General features: G+C 34.6%; 1 protein-coding gene across 1 annotated transcript; it reads right to left on the reverse strand.

The window, feature by feature from the left end:
- Nucleotides 1-17,902: 17,902 nt before the first annotated feature.
- On the reverse strand, nucleotides 17,903-21,664 carry LOC137721797 (Sec14p-like phosphatidylinositol transfer family protein). Its single transcript, XM_068460809.2, has 11 exons — nucleotides 21,059-21,664; nucleotides 20,852-20,951; nucleotides 19,964-20,230; nucleotides 19,683-19,760; nucleotides 19,378-19,479; nucleotides 19,231-19,280; nucleotides 18,995-19,103; nucleotides 18,771-18,851; nucleotides 18,601-18,642; nucleotides 18,468-18,509; nucleotides 17,903-18,363 (listed from the first exon to the last, which is right to left on the reverse strand). Exons 1-11 carry the CDS (start codon nucleotides 21,436-21,438, stop codon nucleotides 18,313-18,315), a joined length of 1,302 nt encoding a protein of 433 aa, XP_068316910.1. The 5' UTR covers nucleotides 21,439-21,664; the 3' UTR covers nucleotides 17,903-18,312.
- Between the last annotated feature and the right edge of the window lie 137 nt (nucleotides 21,665-21,801).

Here is a 21,801-nt window from a genome sequence, read left to right on the forward strand (position 1 = left end):
GAAAATAAGTGTGGGGGAGAGAATGTTTAAGTGTTTATGTTTTGAGATTCAAAAGAAAAGAAAAAAAAAAAAAAAAAAGAAAAAAAAAAGAAAAAAAAAAGAAAAAAAAAAGAGAAAAGAATAAGTGATTGAAGAAAGGTTCCAAAACACCAATTCTGGGCGTAAATTGTCTAAATTCTCCCTTTTTTGTTCAAAAGTTGAGTTTTCATTCAAAAGTGAATTCTAAGTTGATTCAAATGCTTTGCTCACTATTTCTTTAAGAACCTTTGTTTTCCATATCCCTTCTTTGTTATCCACATACCCCAAGCCCCGTTACAACCCTTGACTTCTATCTTGAGTGTTGTGTATTTCAATTTGTGGAGTTTGAACTTGGTATGAGCTTATGGTGTCACTGGTTCTCGCGTCTAAGTAGTAGCATTCCATTCATGAGATCATATCTAAACATGCTTATTAACTCCAGAAATTGCGTTCTTTGTGATATTTATATGTGAGTGTTCGTTTTCATGTTACATCAATCTTCTCACATATGACTAGATTAGGGTGTGTAGTTAGAAATTCTGAGTGAAAATCGAGTGCATATCTTGTAAGGAATTGAGCAAATTCTCTAAGGCATGTTACTACATTCAAAACATGGTTTTAAATGCTTAATTGTGAACTAGTATATGGTGACTATGATTAAGAATGTACTTAAGTGTGAAGATGACTAAAATCTGTGAGAATGATGATTTTTAACATGTCATTGGAAATCCCTAAGACGGTTGTTGGAAGGTTTAGGTTGTGTTTTACGTGTTTAGTGTCGTTTTGTTTATTTGTTTTTATTCTGTTTTGCTCGAGGACTAGCAAAAGCTAAGTGTGGGGGTATTTGATAGGAGCATATTCATGCGACTTAAATGGCTTGTTCTCGTGCATTTACGTTATGTTTCTCTCGTTATTTTAGTCCTTTATGCTTCTTTTGTGTGTTTTCAGGTTCTAAGGGCCTAGGGAGCAAGAAAGTGCATTTTGAGGCCATTTGGAGCATTTTTGTGCATGTTTTGGATAGCTTAATCATGGAGCAAAGAGGATGGACGAAATTGAAGCCTTGTATGCTCTTTGGGGACATCAAACAAAGGGCCTAGCCCAATCAAACAAATCCTTTGAGCCATGGAAAACCTCTAGCCCAATCAAACACATTATGCCATACAAACCAACCTATTTTAGGCCCATTCTATGTACTTAAACCCTAGCCCTTTAAACTAGTTCATTTATCACTTATCAAACCATTCACTTATCACTTAACATATCATTCATTTATTTCACTTCCATACTCCTCTTTAACTCACATGCATTCATCATAATTCACAACACAAAACAACTTCATTGCCGTGGGTTCCCATTTCCTTTCCAAACATCTCACATGCATTTCCACCTTCCTACTTCATCATTTCCACCACTCATTCTTCATTATTTCCTAACCCTACATACATTATTTATTGCATCTTCACATGCATTCACACACACTTTACACATTCAAACCGTGAGCTCCCATTCCTATATGCCATTTTCAGATTTCCACCCACTAACCTAGTCATCAACACATGCACTTCCACCTTTCATCCACAATGATTCATGATTCATTCACTTTGCATCCTTTAATTCAATCACATACTTTCCCATTGTATAATACATCCACATGCATCTTTAACCAACAAACATTACAACCACATGCACCCTTTTCTCCACATTCCAAACATTGCCGTGTATCCCCTTCATCAATTCCAGCATCTTCACATGTCTTCTAGCTTTCCCTTTCATTTCCACCACTCATTTTTCATCATTTCAGCCACCTACATGCATTAATTATTAAACTCTTCATCATTGCATTCAGAAAATGAGCAAGAAAGCTTCTCAATGCCGTGTATCCCCTTCACCATTTCAGCACATTCCAACACCTTCACATGCAATTCCAGTTTTCACATGTTTTCCTAACTGATTTTCCATCATTAATTAGCCACTTGCATCTTAAACAAACAGCCATATGTTCCCTCCACTACTCCTATAAATACCCTTGCATTCATTCATTCAAGATCATCTCATTTTCATACACAACACACCACAAACACTTCCATCTTCTCCCTAGCCGTGAGTCTCTCCATTTTCTGCACCATTCCATTCCCTTTCTCCTCCATTTCTTCATTTTCCATAATCCCCCAATCCATTCAACACACCAACAACATCCCTTAGTCCTTGTGCTCAAACGAAGACGAAGAGAAGAGGGCCTAAACGTTCATACAATTCACGTTTGAGTTGTTGGAATGTTTATGCGTTTCTTTGATTTCAATGTTTAAATTCAATTCTCTTTGTTTTGTAATATGAGGAATGGAAGAGAAGAGTGCCTAAACGTTCATACAATTCAAGTTTGAGTTGTTGGAATGTTTAGGTGTTTCTTTGATTTCAAAGTTATGAGGAACTAAACCCTTTTTGGCTAGGGGTGATTTCAATACCATGTTTATTTATGTGATATGAATTGATGAATTCCGGTTATGAACTCTTGATTCGTGAATGCAATTGGCTTAACTATTTGATGATTAACTTATTTGTGTTTGTTGATTGAGGGTCGACACTTAATTAGCATGCATGAATATGTGGCTAAAGTTTAAGAAGGTTTCACATAATCGTTACTAACTTATACTTGAAAGTAGTGAAGGTCGCTTGTCACGATCGCGTTAAGTTGAATTCTTAGCATGAGTAACATGATGTCATAGTTACAAATGCTTTGTCAATGCTTATGGTTTTCATTATTCTTAATGATCTTCGATTGTATCTCTATTATGATGACATGTAGGGAACTTTTGAGAATGTTTTGGGTTGTCGAATGATGCCATCCAATCCAATAATATAAGGAAAATCTAAGGGTTAACTAGTGATGTCACGGTTAATTTGGGGCATTGTCGTTCATAATTCAATGAAGGAATAACTGGAAATTGATTCATATGCATAAATATCATGTGTAGAGAAAGAACCCTTAGCTAGCTTCCCATCCATTCATTTCCGTCAAATCCATATTTACAATTTGTTTTGTTTCCAAGTATTCATTTTAGTTTAAATTCGTCCAAATCCAATTCCCCCCTATTTCGTTGAAGTCTTAGTCTTAATCTTTCTTATTTTTAGTTTTGCTTTCTTCGAGCATTAAATAGTGTTTTATATTGTGTTTTTATGTTTTTAAGTCAATTTAGAAGGTTTTAGCAAGCCCTCCTAATCCCCGGTCTAGAACGATCCCTCACTTATCCATTCTACTACAATTGTCAAACGAGGGTTTAATTTGAGTGTCAAGTAATTCTCACATCACTAGGATATAAGGAAACTTCACCTAATCGTTGGGAACTTATATTCATAAGTAGTAAAGGTTGTTAGTCACAATCATGTTAAGTAAATTCTTGGCATAAGTATCATGCACTTTCATAGTTACGAATGCCTTGTCAACACTTATGATTTTCATAGAATTGAATGATCTTTGATTGTTTCTCTATTATGCGCTTTCATGTAGAGAACTTTTGAGGAATGATTTGATTACAATGCGCTAATTCCATTTAATTCAATGACTTGAGGAAAATCTAAGGGTTAATTTAAGCGTACCTAATTAACTTGGGGTGTTGAGGTTCATGGTTCATTGAATAAGCAACTGGAGATTGTTTTGTATGCAAGTATGTCATGTGTGGAGAAAGACCTCCTAGCTAGGCCATCATCCATTTATTTCCACCAAATTCGTGCAAATCTGCCTAGTTCTAATTTCTGTTTTGTTTACTTTATTTTCGTCCAAAATCAAATCCCCATTTATTTTAGAGTGTCTAACTAGTTAGAATATGTTTTAGATTGTGTTTTCAAGTGTTTTGAGTCAAGTGAAAACCAAAATTCGTCCAAAATTGTGTTGAGAGTCAAATCTGCCCAGTTTGTGTTTTTAGGCAGTTTTGAGTGTTTTTAGCTTATTTGGAGTCTTGTGAACTTGTTGTTAGTCTTTTAAGTTGAGTTAAGTGTTTTAAAGTTTAGTTTTAGTTATTTGAGTCAGTTAAAAGTGTTTAGCAATCCCTCCTAATCCCTGGTTTAAGAACGATCCCTACTTACTTATATACTACAATTGTCAAAAGAGGGTTAATTTGTGTGTTAAGTTAATTTTCGCATCAGAAAGTAACATAAAGCTGAGAATGAGAGAGTCTGGGAAAGGTTTCCAAAGAGTTCGGGGAAAAGGACACGTAGCAAGAAGGAATTGGAGAGTTGTGAGGTGTGGGCCCCACGGACCAAAATAAATTTCTAAATTATTAAAATATCCACCAAAATAATATTAAAATAATTATATTATAATAAAATATTGATACAAAAGTAAATAATAATTATGAAAAATACATAAAATAATAAACAATATTTTTACAAAAGTATTTTTTCGGATTGGTAGTTCTGTAAAACCTCCATCATAACTCTGATTTCGATTTTGCTTACGCCTACGCATTCGTACCGTCGAGTACTTTGAAAATACAGTAAAATAGTAGCTCATACACATCACAAAAAGATGGTCAATGAAAGTCAACAATGTTGCCTCTAGGACCATTTTCGTTAATTCACTTCTTTAAAAATATTAAAATCATAAAATTAGGGACGAGTTGTTACATCAAATATTGGTATCAATATATGTTGCTTTTGATGAAAATGATGGAAATTTAAAATGAAACTTTGATGCAAAACCCAGCAGATAGTAATGAAATAAAATGATAGATAGGATTGATAGGTAGGATCCACTATCTCTTAGTGCGAGAAGAGGCCTGAAAACCCTATAACCTTTGGTTCTAGTACTTGCCTACAATGTAGACAATAGAAAGAACAAAGCAACAGACTCTTAAACAAGAGAAAGGCATATAAAAACGAGTTTACAACTCAAATATCAATATGATAATTCAAACAACTTCTCCCATTCTTCTTTACAAATACAAGTATTTATAGGCTTACAACTTAAAGTGAAAAATACGAAAAGACATAAAAAAAAATAAAGGCTTACAATATAACTCCTAAAAAAACTAAATGATTTCATAAAATGTCATTAACCTAGGAATTCCATAAGCCACAAATTTAACACTAGATACATGCATTATAACTCTAAACATGCATGTATTATATTATAAAACTTAAATCCTAGCTGCTAGTAATTTTATGCAATAACGTCTTTAGTCCTTGGCCTGCATCAAACTTTTAAGGATTGTCAAACATTAGTTTGGACGAAATATAAGAGTTTATTTGATATTTAACAGATATGTCAGAAATATCAATAATATTTGTCGATTTTAGCTTAAACTTAAGAGTTTCTCCAATATAAGATGAAGTTTGGACTTCACCTCCGATTTTCTTATCTTTCTCTAACTTTTTGAATTTTCCATAAAAATATCGATCTTATCGAAAAAGTTTTGAATACTGGTAGAAATCAGACAATGTATTTACTAAGAGATTGAGCTGCATTCAACTTCAATAACACGTTAAAATTGGAAGTCATGTTCATTAATCTGGATGAAGTAGTCCTTTTGTGAAAAGGTCATTAGACTTCTATGGGTACTTAATTCCCTTTAATGATTCGCGGGTGGTTATGTTACTATCCCACAATTATTATTCTCTAACAAGACATTATTAGTCCTAATAATTCTCCAATGTCATCGTGGCTGTCGTAGTCATAAGTTAGCAGATACTGTTGAAAATGACTTTTCCTAAATTAAGGACTGGTTTGAGATTGTAGTGCTTTAAAAAAAAAAAAAACAGCTTATAAAAAAATCTAGAACATTACTAGCCCTGATTTGGTACTAAGGTGATTTTAAAAAAGTGGGTATCAAAAAAAGTTAGAAGAGTTTTTGGTGTTTGGTAAACACTCCGAACCAACTTTATTTCAAAGTTTTAGATGAAAAAAAGCTAAAAACCGGAAGCTGCAAAAAGCAGCTTATTGTGAAAAACACATAGCTACAGTAATTTTAGTAATGAATTTTTCAATTTGCCAACATTGCCCTCCCGTCTCCAACACCTCGTCATCTCCAAGCATGCGCCTCAAATTGGGACTTCGTCAGAATGCAAACTGGGTTTGTGAGATTCAGATTCGTGGTGCACAGGCTTTATTTAATTCAAGCTTCGTTCAGGTTCGATGCCAGAGATTGCAAGTATGGCTTTGGACTAGAGGTTGCAGACTTGATGATTTGGGTTTGACTGTGTCTAATTCGATGTTGCAGTAGCAGGAGAGTGTGGGCTTTGTAGTTGGTTCGTGCCTTTGGATTTGGAGGTAGATTGATGGACAAAAAAAAATCATATTTTTTTGGTGAAGTCGGTGAGGTTTTTAGGGTGAATAGAGAGATGCAGGTTCATAAGGAACTTTTTGGGAGTTGGACTTTTTTAATGAGTTTGGTGGAAAGGGTTTCAATAGGGGAAAATATCTGAATTAATAATAATAAAATACTAATAAAAGGATTAAAAAAATAACAAAACTTCATTAGGTATCAAAAACTTAGTGAGAAAAATACTCCTAATCGTAGGGAAAAATAGTACATTAAGATCAAGCAAGTATATTTAGTAATTCACCTTTATTTGTTAATTAAATCAATGGCTCATCTAGTATTATACCCTTTTTGGTCATTTTACATAGTCACAACTGTTTTACATAAAAGTTTATCAAACACTATAATACTGTTTTTTTTCCAAAAGCACTTTTACAAAAAAGTTTACCAAACACTCTACTGCTTTATTTCACAACTACTTATTCTCACAGCACAGCAGAAGTCGTTTTTTTTTCAAAACACAGCAATACCAAACCAACTAAAAAAAAAGTGCTTTTCTAAAACATTACTGTCAATGACAGTAGAAAAACATAGAAAATCAGAAGCCCTCTTAAAAAGTGTTTTTTTTTTTTTTCAATGCATATTAATCAATGCTCATTTAATAAAATTTTCAAATGGCAAATATACTTAACATGTTTTACAAAATTACAATCTTTGTCCCTATAGTATTGACTTTGACAATTATTATATAGGGTAAATATCAGTTTACTACCCTCAAGTTTCGTGGTTTTCAACATTTGGTACTAAAGTTTTTTTTCGTCTAGAGTCATACCTAAAGTCTTAATTTTGGGACAGTCTCATACATCCATTAGTCTGTCTGTTAAGTCTTCCGTTAACTAATGACATGGCACCTATGTGGACAATGACTGGGCGCCATGTGTCATTAAGGGGTCCACGTGGAAATTCAAAATTCAAAATTCAAAAAAAAAAAACCTAGAACCTACTCGTCTTCTACCTCCCCCCATCCCTTCCTTACTCTGCAACCCTACCCCCTCCCTGGGCACCCTCTCCCTTCCTCTTCCCCCCGCACCTTCTCCCTCCATTCTCTCTTCTGCAACCCACACCCCTTCCCTCCCTTCTCTCATCTATCCTCTTCTGCAATTCGTCCATCGCAGCAACGTCGACAGGTCTCCCCCTGCTGTCGTGACCTCGGTTCCCCCTTATTCTTAGGTAGTTGTTATCTGGGTTCTCTTTTCTTTCCCCAATTCTAGAAGTGGTTCTATTTGTTCTTGATCAAATATTTGAAATTCTTAACTGGGTTTGGTTTTCGATCTTTTATCTCAATGTAGAAGGGGAAGGAAAATGAGGAGGGTGTGGTGGACAAATTGAGCGAGCTTGAGGAAAGGTTGAGGAAGATCAAGGCGGAGTAAGCGACAGTAAAGTTGGGGACGTCAGAAAGAGGGTCGGATCTAAAGAGGTGAGGAGAGGGGGGCACTTGGATCCAAGAGAAGCCTATATAGGAAACCCTTGTACCATTGCAGAAAATACCAGAAAAGGAACATGGGTTTTGGTTGGGGAAGAGAGAAGGGAGGGAGAGGGTGCGGGGGGATGAGGAAGGGAAAGGGTGTTGCCAGAGGGGTTGGGGGGTGGGGTAGGGGTTGCAAAGTAGGTGAGGAGAAGGCAGCACTTGGATCCAGGAGAAGTCTATGGAGGAAACACTTGTACGATTGCAAAAAATACCAGAAAAGGAACATGGGTTTTGGTTGGGGAAGAGAGAAGGGAGGGAGAGGGTGCGGGGGGATGAAGAAGGGAAAGGGTCCCGGCGGAGGAGGGGGTGTGGGGGTAGGGGTTGCAGAGTAAAGAAGGGATGAGGGGAGGTAGAAGACGGGTAGGTTTTAGGGTTTTAGGTCTTTTTTTTTTTTTTTGTTTTGTTTTTGTTTTTGTTTTTTAATTTTTAATTTCCACGTGGACCCCTTAATGACACGTGGTGCCTACTCATTGTCCACATGGGTGCCACATCATTGGTTATTAGGAGACTTAACAACCAGACTAACGGATGTATAAGACTGTTCCAAAATTAACACTTTAGGTATGACTCTGGGACGAAAAAAAACTTCATGTACCAAATGTTGAAAACCACGAAACTTGAGGGTGGCAAACTGATATTTACCCTATTATATAAATACTATATCTTTTTTAACCATTTAACATATTCAAAACAATTTTTATAAAAGTTTACCTGATGCTAAGACACTGTTTTTTTATTTATTATAAGCACTTTTCCAACAAATTTTTTTACCAAATACTTAACAACTTTATTTTACAGCTGTTTATTCTTACAACACAGCATAAACAATTTTAATTTTTTTTAATTTTTTTTTAAAGCACACCAATGCCAAACTAGCCATTGCTAAAAATAGCATTTTTTATATATATAATTTAGTACTTTAAACTAGGGGTGCAACTTGGGTTGGGCCAATCCGAACCCACCCATGTCCAACCTGACTTTAAACCCGAACAATCGGGTTTTTTTTTTTAACCCGCCCCAACCCAACCCAATTTCAACTCGTTCATTGATTGGGTTGAGTTAGGTTGATCATTTGCCCGTCCATCCTCAACCTAACCTGACTAATCAAACTCAATCTAACCAGATTGTAACCCATATCAATTAATGCTCATACCACACCCAAGTGTGCCAAGTCCAAAAACCAACGCCCTTTCTAATATTTTTTTTTTAATAAATTACCCTTTATAATTACTTAATTTTTTAGGGAATAAGAGGCTTTGATTAGTCAGCTCATATTCGTAGTCTCTAAATCCTAAAGCTTTATAATAAATTGATTTATGAAATTAGAGTAAACTAAGCTTTGATGTTACTTGGCTTAATTTTTTTAGGAATTCTTCGAATCTAAGTTGTTACAAGATTAAACTTGAAAAAGTTGGGCAACCCAAGTAAACCCTAACCCAAATAAACCAAAGCTCAAATGAACCTGGATAAAATTCAACCCGAACCTGAACCCGAATTGTAAAAGTTGGGTTAGGATGAGGTTGACCTTCCAACCCACCCAAACCGTTCGAGTTGCACCCGTACTTTAAACCAATTGGAGTATATGATAAAATGATTTATTTGTTACAATTACAAGTTGTGGTAAACGAATGAGGATCCGATGAAGATTCTCATCCTCACATCATATCCGTTCATCGTACATCTTGTGACCAGCTTTCATCAAACTAATTTAATCATAAATCTGTGAATTTATTTGCCAATTTTATTCATTACTTTTATCAGAAAAATAAGTTCATTATAATAACGGCAAGTATATTATAGTACATAAACAAGTCTAGTAAAATCGAAAAGAAAAGCACATCTAGCAAGTCTCAAATATACATATCTGTAATAGGATGCCTATAATTTATAGGGAGCTTTAAAGAAAAGGGCTTGGGCCGACAAATATTTAACCAAAAACCATCCGAAAATGTTTTTAACCAAAAAGGCTCAAAGTTTAATAAAAAACCATTATTTTCTCACCCTTTTCTAACTTAAGCGGCGCAAGCTCTGCGCAGCACTTGGGTTTTTTTCAACTTCTACAACAATGGCGACCCCAACAACATCTTCGGTGTCGAGTTTGATGTCTTCAAAAACCAAGAGTTCCAGGATCTTGATGACAACTGTGTTGGTTTGGACATCAACTCCCTTACGTCTAATGCTTCGAGCACTGCAGAGTATTGGAGTGGCAAACTTGATCAAGATTTCAACGAGTTGAAGCTCAACAATGGAATTAATTATCAAGTGTGGATTGATTTTATGGGCTCAAGAATTAACGTGACCATGGTTCATGCCAGTGTGGCAAAGCCGTGGATGTCGTTGATAAGTGAGGTGGTGGAACTGTCCCGGGTGCTTTTGTGGGAGTTAGTGTTGGCAAGTTTTTGGTTGCTTGGTGTGGTTTTGGTGTGCTTGATTTTGGTGAGCAAGAAGAGGAGAAAGCGAATGAAAGGAGAGGAGGATGTCTTGACTCTTCACCAACCTCAACCCAACACGAAATCGCCATAATATAACTCCTTATCTTCCTATCAAACCAAATTCCCCCATTTCAAAAACAACCAAATCAAAGTTGAAAAAGGAAGCATTCATTGGAACAAAGCCGCCAAAACAAGTTCAAAGAAGTTTGATGGCAGAAACTAGCAAAAAAGTGTCTGGAAAAAAAAAAAAAAACATAAAACTGTTTCTGGAAAAAATCAGATACAATGTTTGTTTTTTCTGTGCACAAACAAACATTGTATCTGGAAAGAAAAGAACCAAAATCTAGAAACAGTGACTTAGATTCCAAAAACAGTGACGCGTCGTTATTATTGAATAGCATGCAGATCTCAAATTTATTTTCTGGAGAAACAAACAATGAACTCTACTGATGAAGAAAAATTGAAAAATAGTACCTCGAATACACTAAGAATAATAACGACGATCACATTTCAACGAAATAATACAAAATATAAATCAAATAGCATGAGGATCTATATTTTTGTTTCAAGGAAAAAGAAGAAGGTCTGCAAAACAACGATGAACTCCATTAACAACGAAAATCTGGAACTCAACATAAAAAAGTTAGGGGTAAAATCGACAAATCATAATTTATTATAGTTGGGCCATTTTTAGTTGGACTACTTTAATATGAGCCTTGTACTAATTCAAGGAAAATTTTTGTCCTAGCTAAGAACATGTGAGAACATTTGAACACATAGGCAAACTATTAACACTTTAAAGTAGGCATGCATTCAAAAACAATTCTAAAACCCATCACTTTCAAAGCCTAGTGAATGGTGAAACACAAGACTCTTTAACAACATTAAAGAGAATAAAGGTTTTTGAGATTCATTACCCTTGAAGCTCATCCTTATTTACACAAAGGATTCACCCAAGTGGAGGGCCTTCAAGTCACCTCCTAGCTCCTTGAATCTTCCTTGTGATTTGTCTTCCTTTTGAATCTCCTTTGCTCCTTGAGGATGTAAGGAAAGGAACTCCAAAAGCACCAAAGGTTTGGTTTAGGTCTCCACACCAAAGATGTAGTGTGAAGAGAAGATGGATGACTTAGAGAGACTTTTGATGCTAGTGAAAGTCTCCCTAAGTGGCCGACCTCTATAGAGAAAAAGAGAGAAAGTGTTTCTCATTCTTTGCCTCAAGAAAACTCTAGTGAGAGAATGTCTATAAAGTTACCTTTATACCTCTTCACATGTGATTGGCAAACTTGCAATTAAGCCAAGTTTGCATCCACTCACCCTATGGCCGGTTTTGACTTAGTTATTGGGCTAATTTCCATTTAGTTTTAGTTGTCATACAACCTAAACTCAATGAGCTTTGAGGACCGAAAACCCTTTTTGGGTCCCAAAACCCAAAACCAACTTAAAAGCCCAATACGAACCTTTCGTAAGATTAATTAACTAATTAATTAATCTTGATCATTACCAATTAAACTATTTAATTGCTTATCCATCTCATTTATATTTCTTCACTTTCATCCTTACTCAATGTATGATCCATTAGGTTCCAATTAACGAGGTAATGGGCGATTGTTACTCTTAACGATCGATTATGAATTGAAACTACATTTTAATTCTCCCTTTGATGAAGATTAGTGTTTTCTAATTATCAGGGCTTCCACAAACCATGAGTGACACCTAGCAGTATGTCATGGCTACCCAAGCTAAGTAGAAGTGGTTGGAGAACCTATCTAGTTACAATTACAATGCAATATGGTCCTTCTCTAATGCAATACTCTTAATCACATTGTTTGAGTGATAGTTTGTTTCATGTCTACTATCCAATGTGATACTTCTCTATATGATTCATTTGAATATGATTTGGAACAAACTTCCTAAGTCATATTCAGATGCTTTGGCCAAAGACTCCCGAACCATATCTTAGAGTATTCTCCCTCCACCATGGAAGGTTAGAGATCCCTTGTTGTGCATTCATATGCCTACATGACTATATAGCTTGACCCCAACAATACCCTAGACACTCTTGATGGAATGCCTTTGACATGATCAAAGATCAAGGACCTAACCATTAGACATCTATGATGCCTCATGTCAAAGGACTACTTTGCATATTGCAACTTACGAGTTCTTACATGACATGTACTTTCGAACTCTCTTTTGATCGTTGTTCAGTGTACTCGATTACCTTTTGAGCACCTATGTGTTTGTTTCAGTGTCCAACTCAAATGAATTGAGACTAGTCATACTCATGCTTGAGTTAACATAACACATACTAACCTTAGCGGATTGTCAATGCCTAATTGGCAATCCTATGGTTAGGAACATTTTGGGAATGAGCATAAGAGAAAGGTTTCGTTAATCTAACTTACTTAGATCACTTCTCTCTTAGATTAAATACATTCCTTGGATTCCCTTATTGCTTAAACACATAATACAATAAATAGTGATTAACAATAAGCTTTGCCCTTTATTAAACATATAATATTTTAACACAATAAGTATTCCAAAAGCTATTACATCAAATGAGTGGCTTTGTGGGCATACTTCCAACACTAATCATTAAACAAAAGTTATAAGTTATAACATGGTTTTTTTTTTTTATTAAAACTAAAACTTTTCAAGCACTTTTCATTAGTTTTCCTTAATTTATATGACATCAACAAGAAAATTTGCATTTAAAGACATGGAACCGAGAAAATAGTATTTAACAAGGTGGTCGTCAACCATTTAACTTTTTTTCATCAACCATTGTCCTTAAACTATTTCAAGCCTAATATTTACACTAAAGAGTAGAGAAATAAATTAGTTTCAACCTCGTTTTGGAGCAAAAAAGAATTCTCAAAATTTAAAAGACATAGCGTGACTTTTTTTTCAAAAAAAAAAACAAGATTGACCTCATTAAATTGACAGGTCACACAAATATTCTCACACACAGTTCAACATCCTGGAGGCTCGAGCAGCTGTCTACAACATCTCCAAGCTCCCTGCTTGTGGCATGGAAAAGTCAAAGGCAAGATTAATATCAAATCTTATCTTTAATACATTTCTAATGGAAGATTAACTCAAACAAGTAAGGAATCTTCATCACAATTAATCAAATATACTAATTTTATAACCCCAAGACATTATCTCTTAATTAATATATTGGGATAATTCTTTCAACATTCATTCTACGAATGACACAACCTTTTTGCCAACATGAAGCCGCCATGTGTAAGGTAAAATTCTAACCCCATGGCCAGCCCCCTCCCTATAAATGCCTAATGTCCACCATTTTTCGGTAAGCATTACGCTAAATATAAGCTTTTGCTACGCACTTTAAGTCCTAAACACTCACTCTTTATAGAGTTACTGACTTAGGCATCAGAGATCCATTGCCCAAACCTCCTTACTCCACCTTGTGGGTGTGTGATGCTTTGGTCATTTATGAAAGGTATTTATTATTTTGTAAGTACAATTTCATCAAGACTAAAGACGGTGAATTTTTGCTACACACTCGTCATTCATACAATACTTAAACTTAAGACCTTTTACTTACAAGTGAAGAACAATATCACTGCACCGTAATACTAAGTGACGCCTTACAACCACATTAAAATGACAAAAATACAACCTTATTTCACAATCACAGGCCTCCAAAATAAAGCCATGAGAGAAAAAAAAAAAAAAAAGATAAACATAGTCAACATGATTAGATGCATGCCATCTATACCCAAATGATTGAAGAAATTCTAATGTGAAATTCTAGTTGCATGTGTCCTTTAGACATGAAATTGTTGAGACGATGCAATATGACAACACAATCCATTATCTAGTACCAATGTTAAATCATATCATTGGCTCTTTTTTTCTTTTTTTTTTTTTTTTTTTTTCAAAGTTGCTTTTGTCCTATTTGCCTCCAAAATGGTGGGGGAGATTTTCAGCAAAATATGCTAAAGACTAAAGTGGGACTCCATCTCAATCCACTCAATACACCCCATGCTTTTGCTTAACCCATTAAATCCTTGTCCGATTAAGTCCTCAAAATTAGGCATGGCAATTCCTGACACGATCTGATAACCAGACACGACACGATACGAAATTAACAGGTGTTTGGGTCGACACGATAACGAATCGGGTCGTTATCGGATAACCCTATAAGCACCTGTTAAGATAACAGGTTGATTCGGGTATACACGTAGATAACACGATACATGATAAGAAAAATATTAATTTTATAATTTTATAACCCTAAAAAAATACAATAATAATTATATATATTAATTTAACAATTTTATACCCCTAAAACTATAATAATTATATATATATATATTAAATTAAATATTAAAAATTGGTGACCATTGGATCAGCTTAAATATACATATTATTCAATTTCTTAAGTGTTATACATACAAAATAAATAAATTTAAATCTACTTAATATCTATATATATATATATACACACACACCTTTGAACTTAATGGGATACGAATTCTACGAAACTAATTTCAATGATCCAACTGTCAAACTTGTTTGTATATGTTTTGAGATCGCACTAACAAAAAATCGCAAAAAACAAACATTCAAAGATCAAGTAACGGGACAAAACTTTTCGACGGTTATCAACGAAAAATCATGATTTAACGGTTATTTTAACTTCGATTTTGATGATTTTTTACAGCTACACTCCTTGACCCTATATGAAAACAGTGAACAAACTCAATCTTCAATTTAAAATATTTACACTAGTGGATACCACAAATCTTATGTTATACTTAATGAAAGTATGAATAAACTCTTAAATGTTAGTGAATCTATTGTTTTGATGGGATACACATTCTACGAAACTAATTTCAACGATCCAACTGTCAAATATGTTTGTATATACTTTGAGATCGCATACACCAAAAATTGTATAAAACAAACATTCAGAGATCATGTAACGGGATAAACCATTTCGACGGTTATAAATGAAAAATCACGATTTAACGGTTATTTTAACTTTGATTTTGATGATTTTGTTACAGCTACACTCCTTGACCCCATATGAATACAATGAATGAATTCGATCTTGAATTTAAAATATTTACACTAGTGGATACCACAAAATCTTATGTTATACTTAATGAAAGTATGAATATACTCTTAAGTGTTAGTGAATCTATCGTTTTGATGGGATACGTATTCTACGAAACTAATTTCAACGATCCAACCGTCAAACTTGTATATGCTTCAAGATCGCATACGCCCAAAATCGTGAAAAACAAACATTCAGAGATCAAGTAACGGGACAAAACATTTTGACAGTTATCAACGAAAAATCACAATTTAACGGTTATTTTAACTTCGATTTTGATGATTTTTTACAACTACACTCCTTGACCCTATACGAACACAGTGAATGAACTCGATCTTCAATTTAAAAGATTAACACTCTTATGTTATACTCAATGAAAGTATGAATAAACTCTTAAGTGTTAATGAATCTATTGTTTTGATGGGATACGCATCTACGAAACTAGTTTCAACGATCCAACCGTCAAACATGTTTGTATATACTTCGAGATCGTATACGACAAAAATTGCAAAAAACAAACATTCAAAGATTCAGTAACGGGACAAAACTTTTCGACAGTTATCAATAAAAAATCACTATTTAACGGTTATTTTAACTTCGATTTTGATGATTTTTTACAGCTACACTCCTTGACCCTATATGAATACAATTAACAAACTCGATCTTCAATTTAAAATACTTACACTAGTGGATACCATAAAATCTTATATTATACTTAATGAAAGTATGAATAAACTCTTAAATGTTAGTGAATCTATCGTTTTGTGGGATACGCATTCTACAAAACTAATTTCAACAATCCAACCGTCAAACTTGTTTGTATAGGCTTCGAGATTGCATACGCCAAAAATTGCAAAAAACAAATATTCAGAGATCAAGTAATGGGACAAAGCTTTTCAACGGTTATCAACAAAAAATCACGATTTAACAGTTATTTTAGCTCCGATTTTGATGATTGTTTACAGCTACACTCCTAGACCCTATATGAATACAATGAATGAACCCGATCTTCAATTTAAAATATTTACACTAGTGGATACCACAAAATCTTATGTTATACTTGATGAAAATATGAATAAACTCTTAAGTGTTAGTGAATCTATTGTTTTGATGGGATATGCATTTTACAAAACTAGTTTCAATGATCGAACTATTAAACATGTTTGTATATACTTTGAGATCGCATACGCCAAAAATTGCGAAAAACAAACATTCAGATATCAAGTAACGGGACAAAACTTTTTGATGGTTATAAACAAAAAATCACGATTTAGCGGTTATTTTAACTCTCATTTTGATGTTTTACAGCTACACTCCTTGACCCTATATGAATACAATGAATGAATTCGATTTTCAATTTAAAATATTTACACTAGTGGATACCACAAAATCTTATGTTATACTTAATGAAAGTATAAATAAACTCTAAGTATTAGTGAATCTATCATTTGATAAGATACGCATTCTACAAAACTAATTTCAACGATCCAACTGTCAAACTTGTTAGATCGCATACACCAAAAATCGTAAAAAAAAAAATATTCAGAGATCAAGTAACGGGACAAAACTTTTCAATGGTTATCAACGAAAAATCATGATTTAACGGTTATTTTAACTCTGATTTGGATGATTTTTTACAGCTACACTCCTTGACCCTATATGAATACAATGAATGAACTCGATCTTCAATTTAAAATATTTACACTAGTGGATACCACAAAATCTTATGTTATACTTAATGAAAGTATGAATAAACTCTTAATTGTTAGTGAATCTATTGTTTTGATGGGATATGCATTCTACGAAACTAGTTTCAATGATCCAACCTTCAAACATGTTTGTATATACTTCAAGATCGCATACGCCAAAAAATGCGGAAAGCAAACATACAGAGACAAAGTAACGGGACAAAACTTTTTTACGGTTATAAACGAAAAATCACGATTTAACGGTTATTTTAACTCCTATTTTGATATTTTTTTTACAGCTACACTCCTTGATCCTATATGAATACAATGAACTAATTTGATCATGAATTTAAAATATTTACACAAGTGGATACCACAAAATCTTATGTCATAATGATCGATGAAAATTGAGGATTTTGTTAAAGGAATAACATGCAAGCTTTTAGTTCCATTGGCAAGGATGATAACTTTTGAGAAAGGCTTCACAACCTTGAAAACAAAAGCTCTTTCATTTTGTATATCTTTGCACATTTAATATTTTGTAATAGACTAGTAGTGTATGGATGTTTGTTTATTAGGCTCTTATTTTTTAGTGTAGTTGTAGTACTTAAACGACAAATGTGTTTTAAGGTTTTAAAGGAATATTTATGTGGCAATGTGTGGTATGTGCAAATTTAAGGAAAAAAAAATATTTTTCTTAACGGGTCGTAACGGGTCGGGTCACTTTACCCTACTTGTTAAGGACCCGTTAAAATAATAGATGTGATACGACACGACCCGTTAAGATAACAGGTGTTACACGACAGACGCTAGGCCTACTCAAAATGGTGGGGGAGATTTTCAGAAAATACGCTAAAACTAATACCTTTTGATCGATTAAGACCCCTCCATAAGTCCTTAAACTTAAACTTTTAGCAAACAAAAAAATGTCTTTTAAAAGTATAATTTATTAATTTTTGGAAAGTAAAAAAAATGAGCGTTATTAGTCACTACTAGAAATTTATTTTATAGCCTCTGATTTGGAGGCCACGGCAAAGGAAACTAGTGACATTTTGCTTCAATAGGCAGTGTTTTGCTTCAATATATAGGCTGATACTCTAGTAACGGTGGCTACTGATGAGATGAAGGCACGAACATGCAGTGGCGTCTATGGTGAAAGCACCAATACTCCCCTTTCCAACTTCTCCGTGTTCGTAGCAGAAGCGCGAGAGGTTAAATATAGCTTGTAGGAGCACAGATGGATCGATCCCCTAAACGATACACATTTATTTGCTAATTAGAGCTTGCTTAATAGTAGTTCCTAGGAAGTTGATCTCAACTCTTGTACATCCTTCCCGAGTTCTTTCAAGACCTGTCAAGATAAAGAGTGAAAGGCTCACTAATTAAACATGTTTGTTTTAGGTTAGTAACTTAGTAGTACCAAGAAGAATAAAAATTAAATGTTTTAGGACTCACTATCTTGGTTTCTTTAAGTGCAGCTTCTAATGCTTCGATCTTCTGCAAAAATACAACAAGAATCAGCATAATTTTTGCATAATGTGTTGAACTGTACCCCGAAATAAGAGCGCAATCGTTAGTCCCAACTTGCCTTCTTCACGTCGCTAAGCGCTGCTTCCAAATCCTGGATTCTCTGCGATGCAGTGCCACACAAAATGAAGTATATCAAACAACCTATCACTTCTTTCAAGTTTTATGGTTCTTAATAAATTGAGATCTATGCAAGTAAGATTCTGGTTAAAGGAGCTGCTTAATAATTACCGTGTCGCGCACCAACGCCTCTTCTGATCCCTGATCACCGTTTTCTTCACAGTTGTTTAGCTCGTTGCCAACTGAAATCGCCTGAAAGATATAGATGAACATTTTTTCTCGACTATATTACTGCGTCAGCATTGTACCTTCTAAGTATAAGCTCAAAAAGTTGCATTAAAGTACACATGGGAAGGAAAGCTTTTAGAATTAACAGAAAACAGAAAACTGATGACCTGAAGCAGTTCTGTAATTTCAGGATTGTTCCAGGGTCCTCTATCACTGAAAAGGCATCCCCCGTAATCGGAACAGGTGCAGTTTCCACCCAGAAAAGTTGGCAAATTACTGCAGAGAATTGAATTTTAACCAAACAATTACAAGGAGAGTTTAAGTAACATTTTATGTGCACCAATATATGAAAAGTTATTCTATTTTTTCTTTCTTTGAATTTGCACTAGATTATTATGTTTACCTTCGATCAACAACATCAAACAGCTCACTGTGATAATTGTATCCCAACACCTGCAATAGTGATCTCGTAGATTTCGAAAACAATTAGTCCGTCATCTGAAATTAATGAAGGTGCTACAATTTATACCCTCGATAACAGAATCCTTACTTGAATCTTTGCTAATGTTCTTGTATCAAGGAAAGCCTTCACTACTTTCCACAGCATTTTAAACCCGGATCCAGCGTTGACGATAAAGAGGCAATTTAGAGTCTGAAAATATCAGCTGCCTCAAAGTCAGTAAGATGTACATGAACATATACACACATATGTTGAGAAAAATATGATGTCCTAGCTCCAAACTTTCCATCATCAATTTTCAAATGAAAATATACCGCCTTTTAACATCCCATCGTCTATGACGCTTATCTTTTCGTTTGGCATTAGTACCGCGGGAACAATGACAACCCACGTACCTCTGGGTAGTAATTGCTATCAATCTTCAGAATTTCCATAAAAATATATCTGGCAGGCTTTGAGAAATTAGCCAATCCCTAATCAAACACATAAAGTTCAAATATATTAGAACCCTAAACCCTAAGCAGCTTGAAGCCCTAACCAGCAAAATCAATCTTTTTGGAATACAGAAAAAAATTTCAAACAAGGATGACGGAGACGAGACTTGAAAACTCCCCTCCGGTTGAGACATGCTTTCAAAAGGTTTTCTCTAGATGGAATATAAGAAAGAAATACTCACCACTCCATGCACATCCAAAATACTTGTTGTAGATGCTACATGCCTCTTAGCTGCAATCGAACACGCAGGGTATCTCAAATTTAATGTTTTCTCTTGTTCGGAAACATGATACTTGGTGAATCTTTCGGGGGTAGTTACTTGCAGAAGTTTGTTAAGGTCCACCATCCCGATCCTTTCGATGTATACTGGTCTACCATATCGGTCTACACCATGATATCCATGGGGATAGCATTTCTTTACTGTTTCATACTCCTCAAACTTAAACTCCTGCAATGCGGAATCCCACAATTAATTGTTGTTTCGATTAAGCCACATAGCGCTAACTAACTCGAACACTTGATTGGGACATAGAAAAATATAAGAATTGACAGTAAGGGAAAACTCATATCAAGAATCATCTTAATGACCTTAGAATAACATCTTAAATAAGATTAAGTAGAATATCATTTTTAAAAAAAGAGAGTTGGCCTTTTGAGTACCTTGTGTTCCAAGCTTCTAGGTGATCAGTATTCTTATTAACCCAACTATCACATTCTTAATTATCATGATCTAAAAGAGCATGATAGCGCATATATTTTTCGAAGAAATGGGGTTCCGAAAATCAAATAGGAAACCACCTTCCACATTTGGAACAAGGACATAAGAAAGCAACTGCATTTATGTACTCTAAAGGAGCTAGGAATTTAAAAGAAAAATCTGCACTGGTGGGCTATAAACAACCTAAACGAAAGCTTCTCAAATCCGTTTTCCGGCATCGACCTTCCTAAATACCGAACTGATTCTATTACTTATTGGATTTGATGAGATTTCATGCTGTAAAATCAATGTGATAGAGTAATATTCACACTTCATCTAGCAAAAAATAAAGTTTAGTTTGGAATATTTCACCTTTGGAATTTCATCAACCTGATAATCCTCACGCCACTTAAGATAAATCAAGAACGCATCTTTTGCTTTCACAAAATCGAAGTCCCTCATTCTAAGAAACCTATATATCATCATCAAATAGAAATATTAGAAACAATTTATCTTAAATTGATAGTTGCAAATCATTTCTTATATTTGAGAACATTGTCCCATCAAATTACTAATTACCTTAAAAGGGTATGATAATCATTGTGCTGTGGAGGAAGTTGACCCTCAATAAAAAGCAATTCTCTGAAAGACTCAACATATTTTTCATCTTTCGGATCATGAACTCCTCCGAGAACCGTTTTGAAGCTCCTACTACTACTCCCTCCGAGCCTCTTGAATGAGTCCCGAAACTTGAGCGGATATGACAGCATTGTCTTGAAGCCTAAGTTTGACATTATAGATGAATCAGGCTTGTTTTTCTCTTGGGGAGGGAGATGCCAATGGCTTTCAATAGGCGGAAGAAAAATTTTCGTCTTCCCTCGTCTCGACGCAATATCTCCGTCTCCATCTCCAACACCTTTAGATATGTATATATCCCTGTCTTGTTTTAGTTTATGCATAGGTAAAGACCAAGACCAAGACCAAAAATATGCCCTTATGCAATCCAACTTCAAAGGTTAGGACATTAAACAAAGTATATTGTATAATGTTTGAAGGGGAAGAAGCTTGATCTTATTCTTGCACCGATCACACTAAGAAACTGCTTTCAGAATTCCGGTGAAGCGGTTGTCAAATTCGAAATCATTCCGCATAAAAATCTATGAAAATGCGAAGGGAGAGATCAGCAAGCAAAAGAAGGTGCAGAGCTAACATAAGTAAATAAAAAAATAAAAATATATGGAAGGAAAGAAACGAAAAAGTTAAAACTATGTTGGATTGGGTTGGGTTTGGGTATCCAATTCCATGCTTTGCTTTGCACCTTC

Source organism: Pyrus communis, chromosome 4 (assembly GCF_041283825.1).
Source record: "Pyrus communis isolate YQ-2024b chromosome 4, ASM4128382v1, whole genome shotgun sequence".
Classification (NCBI taxonomy): Eukaryota; Viridiplantae; Streptophyta; class Magnoliopsida; order Rosales; family Rosaceae; genus Pyrus; species Pyrus communis.